This window comes from Carlito syrichta, unplaced genomic scaffold (assembly GCF_000164805.1).
Source record: "Carlito syrichta isolate Samal-C Ts95f unplaced genomic scaffold, Tarsius_syrichta-2.0.1 Scaffold123377, whole genome shotgun sequence".
Taxonomy (NCBI): Eukaryota; Metazoa; Chordata; class Mammalia; order Primates; family Tarsiidae; genus Carlito; species Carlito syrichta.
This window is the reverse complement of record NW_007067473.1, coordinates 208,095-212,988: the sequence shown is the minus strand read 5'-3', so window position 1 is coordinate 212,988 and position 4,894 is coordinate 208,095. Positions and strand designations below refer to the sequence as shown.

General features: G+C 50.2%; 1 protein-coding gene across 2 annotated transcripts in view; it reads right to left on the bottom strand.

Moving 5' to 3' along the window:
• Positions 1–4,440, bottom strand: part of TAL1 (TAL bHLH transcription factor 1, erythroid differentiation factor) — a 5,676-nt gene extending 1,236 nt beyond the window's left edge. Inside the window, exons 1-2 of one of the 2 annotated variants that reach the window (XM_021707683.1) lie at positions 4,349–4,440; positions 143–370 (exon numbers count right to left, since the gene is read on the bottom strand). In XM_021707683.1, the coding sequence (XP_021563358.1) occupies positions 143–370; positions 4,349–4,412 (292 nt within the window). In that variant the 5' untranslated portion in view covers positions 4,413–4,440. Of the gene's footprint in view, positions 1–109; positions 371–4,348 lie in introns of both variants that reach the window. The other variant, XM_008048367.1, reaches the window with a different exon arrangement.
• Positions 4,441–4,894: the final 454 nt, after the last annotated feature.

The following is a 4,894-nucleotide window of genomic DNA, read 5'->3' as shown; positions in this document are numbered from 1 at the left end:
TAAACACTTTGGATGTATAAGGAGAGACCCCCCAAAAGCAGATTTTATTGTTTAAACTAGCATGTTTATTTGTTACATGCATAAAAAATGAGTCACCTTCAAACACCCCCAACCCCGCCAGCCCCCACCACAGGGTCCTTGCCAGGCTTGGCCCGCTGGGTGCCCTCCTCCTCCTGGTCATTGAGCAGTTTGGCCAGGAAGTTGATGTACTTCATGGCCAGGCGGAGGATCTCATTTTTGCTGAGCTTCTTGTCCGGGGGATGCGTAGGGATCAGCTTGCGGAGCTCAGCGAATGCCCCGTTCACATTCTGCTGCCGCCATCGCTCCCGGCTGTTGGTGAAGATACGCCGCACAACTTTGGTGTGGGGACCTGGAGGTTAAGAGGGCCAGGGTTAGGAGAATAGGCTGGGGATCCCTCAAAGGAATCTCCATCTATATCAGGAAACTTGGGAAACATGGAATGCCTTCTTTCCTTTTCCTTAGAAAACTTCCACCCTTCAAAATCAAGTTCTTATGTTTCCTCCTCTCTGATAATATCCTTCAACCCCTCCAGACATATCCAACCAACCACCATGGCCCTACAATCCCTTGTCCTCCATCATTCTTGATTATTACTTATGTTTCTGTGCTTGTCTTCCTCTCTAGGCTGTGAGATGTCTGAAGACAGGGCCACATGTCATTCATTCACTCGTGCCAAGAGGCCTTACAGCAGGATCTAGGGAGACAGACTCTAAAGCCAAACTTTCTAGGGTCAGTTCCTGGCTATTTGAAATATTCGTAACTAGATGAGTGACTCTTAAATAAATGTTCCCGAAGTGCCTTAGTTTCATCATCTGTGAAATGGAGATAATACTAGTAAGGCAAGTCATGAGATTGCCAGGGGCCCAATACCTAACACAGATAAAAGACTTAACACAATATCTCCCTCAGCTTAAGCAGTCAATAAATGTTAGCTGTCGTTATCCATTCTTCAGAGTTTTACTAACAACCAGGCCCTGTGCTAGGCACTAAGGAATAATGATGAACAGAGAAGGTCCCTACCCTCATGAAGCTTACATTTTGATGGGGATGAGAGATGATGGATACACAGCAAACAGACTTTAAAAATGAACAGGAGGCTGAGTGGTTATGGGAAGGAGCTGCTACATTGAGCTATGATGGCTAGGGAATGCCTTTCTTAGGAACTGACATTTATAAGGCAGAAACTTAAGGCTGAAGAAGAGCCTGTCAGACACAGAAAGAGAAGAGTGTCCAAGCAGACGGAATGGCCTGTGCACAGTCCCTGAGCTGGATGACGGCTAAAGTCAGCCTGGCCGGAGTCCTGTGCACAAGGTAGGAGTAGGCAGGGTCCGGATCCCACAGGGTGTTGCAGTGAGGTATGGGGACTTCATTCTAGGGCTGATGGAAAGCACAGAGTAGGGCTTTAGCAAACGTTTGCTGACTGACCCCTCACAGTAGCACATGGGGAATGGGGGGGGGGAGAGCAGAGAAAGGTTCTCATCCCCGGAAGAGGAGTGCAGACACAGTCATGCATAGCCATGGCCTGCAACTCTAGGTAGGCTTCCCAGCCTGCCTCGGTCTCCCATATCTACAATGTGCTGATTACAACGTGGCCTCATAGTCACTAAAATCCTGTGTATGAAGACTTACAGAGCAGTGGCAGACACCAGCACACATGTAACAAGCACCCATGGTGTACAAAGCACCATGCTAAGTGTTCAAGCCTGACCTGAGATTCCCAAAGCTGAGGGAAGATGGAAGACTCTGCTAATGTTCTTGAGCTCCTAGGCTGAGGAGACTGCATCCCTCCCTAAACCAGGGCACAGACCCAGGCTCACGCAGTCCTCAGGAAGCTCTGCACACTAAAGAAACTGCCAGTTCTCGAATATTTATTTGCCTTCTTCCAGTAACCCTAGAACCAAAACCTCATCTAAGTTCCACTGCTCATTTTACAGCTAAGGAGACTGAGGTGGAACAGTGGCAGACCTTGCCTCAGTGGTCAGTCTGTGACCCAGCTCATCCACGCCAATACTTCCTGCTTGATTGTCTCTTTCTCTGCACACACACACACACACACACACCATATTTTTCCGGGGAGGATCACTCATCCCCTGCCCACAGTGGTCTGACACTGTCTATCTAAACCCCATCAGGCCCCAGCCCAGCTGACTCTTTGCCAAAGGCCAGACCCAGACTGGGAAAAACATAGCACACCTGCAGGACTGGCCTACCCTGGGCTGCCTCAGAGGAAATAACTTGCTGTTCTCAGGCATCCAGGCCAGATGGGGGGTGAGAGGAGGTATCCTTCAGTTGTGACATAGGAAGGACCAGTTGCTGCACCATGGTTAATGCTGGTGATCTCAAACCCATGGGCTCAGGCAATCCCCTCACCTCGGCCTCCCAAAGTGCTGAGATTACAGGCATGAGCCACCACCCCTGGCCAATGTTGGTGATCTTGAGGGAATGCCTGGTTGGGGATGGGGACATAAAGACTGCTGTCACAGCTAAAGTCAGACTAACTCCAGAAGGGGATGTGGGAGGTAGAGGTCAGGAGGTAGAGGTCAGGTCAGCCTCAGTGTCCTCATTTGTGAAATGAAAATAATATTGACCTCATGGGGTTGGGGTGAAGATTAAATAATATCGAGCACACAAAGTCTATGGCACATATTAGGTGTCCAATAAATGGGAGCCACTGTTGTAAACAATTATGATAAAATAACTGTGATCTCACACTCCCTTCCCCATCCTTTGAACAACTGCCAGAGGACTGCTGGGTGATGAGCACTGTGCTGGGTGCTAGGAGTACAGTCAGGAAAAAGACCGAATCCCCATATCAAGGAGGTCCCTACTGGTCTCTGGTAGAAAGGAGCTTACTGTCCTTGAGAATCCAATTATACTTGGTCAACAATCTGGAAGGAGGCTATTATTCTCCCTATGTTACAAATGAGGAAACTGAGGACCAGAAAAGATCAGCAACAAGAATTCACATTAAGTCCTGACTCTAGAGCTTGTATGAATTCCCCTTTCATAGACCCTTTTTGGTTCAATGTCTAAATTCAAAGTCCTGTGGATGTAGCCTGAACCCCCACACCCTTCCCTTCACCTACGTTTCTGCCTATTTCTCTCTGGTTCCCTCCCAGAGAACTATCTCCCTCTCCTCATTTTCCTCTTTCCTGCATCTGTCTATCCCTCTGGTATCCTCTGCCTCCCTCTGGTCAGCACTGAGTAGGTGCTCAGTAAATATTGGTAACATTTATGGGTCACAGCTTCCCTCCATTCCTGCGCTCCCACAAACCTTCGCCCCTTGCCCCACCATTCTGCCTCCTTCCTGGAGAGAGATCAGGGTGGTCCTGCCTACTTGGTATCCTCACATTCCCTAGACTAGAGAGCAGCACTGGCACCCTCCATTCTCTTCCCCCTCCCCCACGTCCTACATAGCTGTGCCCTAGCCTGGTTGTCCTGTTATCCAGAACACCACAGCGGCCTCACTGTAGAAGCCCCAGCTCCATGTACACATCCCTTCTATCAACTCAAGCAGAGAGCCAGGCTGGCCCTGAGGTCTCCAATGCCTGTCCCGTAGGAGCCCTAGACCACAGCCAGGATGTAGCCCTGGAAGAGCTAGAGATTTTCTCCAAGTCTCTCAGCCCTGAAGAGCCTGCTCTCCTCTCCCTGGTGCTGGGACCCACCTCCTACATCAGGTCAACCCTGGGAAGAAGGCGTGGGTTCTCCAAATCCCCCACTAATCCAACCCCCCTTGAAGCTCAAGTCCAAAGAATATTCAGGTAGTTCACAGTAACAGTGCTAAGGCCCTTCGCAGGGAACCCAGGGCACAGGGAACTCTAGGTCTCAGCCCAGAATGTATTCACTGGGGACAAAAGGACCCTACAATGTAGGAACCGGGGAAGAGACCCTTGAATTCATCTCCAGGCAAGGAATAGACTCCAGACTCCAAAAGGGGCTTGGGAGGAAATGCAGTGAATCCCTGAGAATCAGGACCCAGAGTGGGGGTTGGAGAGCATGGCGTGTCTCTGCCCTCCTGGGAATCCTTGCCAAAGTGTAAAACAGAGCTTCAAGTGGGGACTGAAACTGACTCTAAAGGTTTGGGCTAAGTGCCACTATTTGTCCCTCTCCTGTGTCCTCTCTTCCCAGGACTGTGAGTATGGCCCCACCCACAGCTTCACCTAGTCCCAAGCTCTGTTACAGGGCGAAGAACTTTGGCAGTTTGGGTTCCAGGGTGGCCTGCCCATCTTTGTGAGACACTCGCAGAGCAGTGTCCTCAGTGTCACCTCCGGCAGAGGGCTCTAGCCAGCGTGAGGGGCAGGTACCAAGGTGGGTGGGGTAGACTCACCATCAGTAATCTCCATCTCATAGGGGGAGGGTCTCCTCTTCACTCGGTTGTTGGTAGTGAACATAGGGAAGGCATCAGGCTCCCCAAAAAACCCACTGTGGGAGGGAACGAGCAGATCACAAGATCACAGGTTGAGTAGAGAGGAGAAAGGGGCTCCTCAGGAATCCACCCCACATGCCCTGAGCCCACACACCTGGAGGGTAACTCTGCTTCCTTCACACTTGAGTTGGGGATAGGATAGAAGGAGCATTAAACACACATACATACACACACACACACACACACACACACGAAATGCCCCATTCTTTTTGTTATGAGACAAGCAAAGAGAGGAGCCACATATCCATGAACCCCTACACAACACACACACACATACACACACACACACACATACACACACACACACACACACACGGGGGGAGAGGGCAGAAGTGAAGCCATGGAGTAAACACAAAAATAGACACATGCACCCTCACACAGGTAGACACACTCATCCCCCAGAAACAAGCACACAATCCACAAAGACACCTCCACGCCCAAGGACGT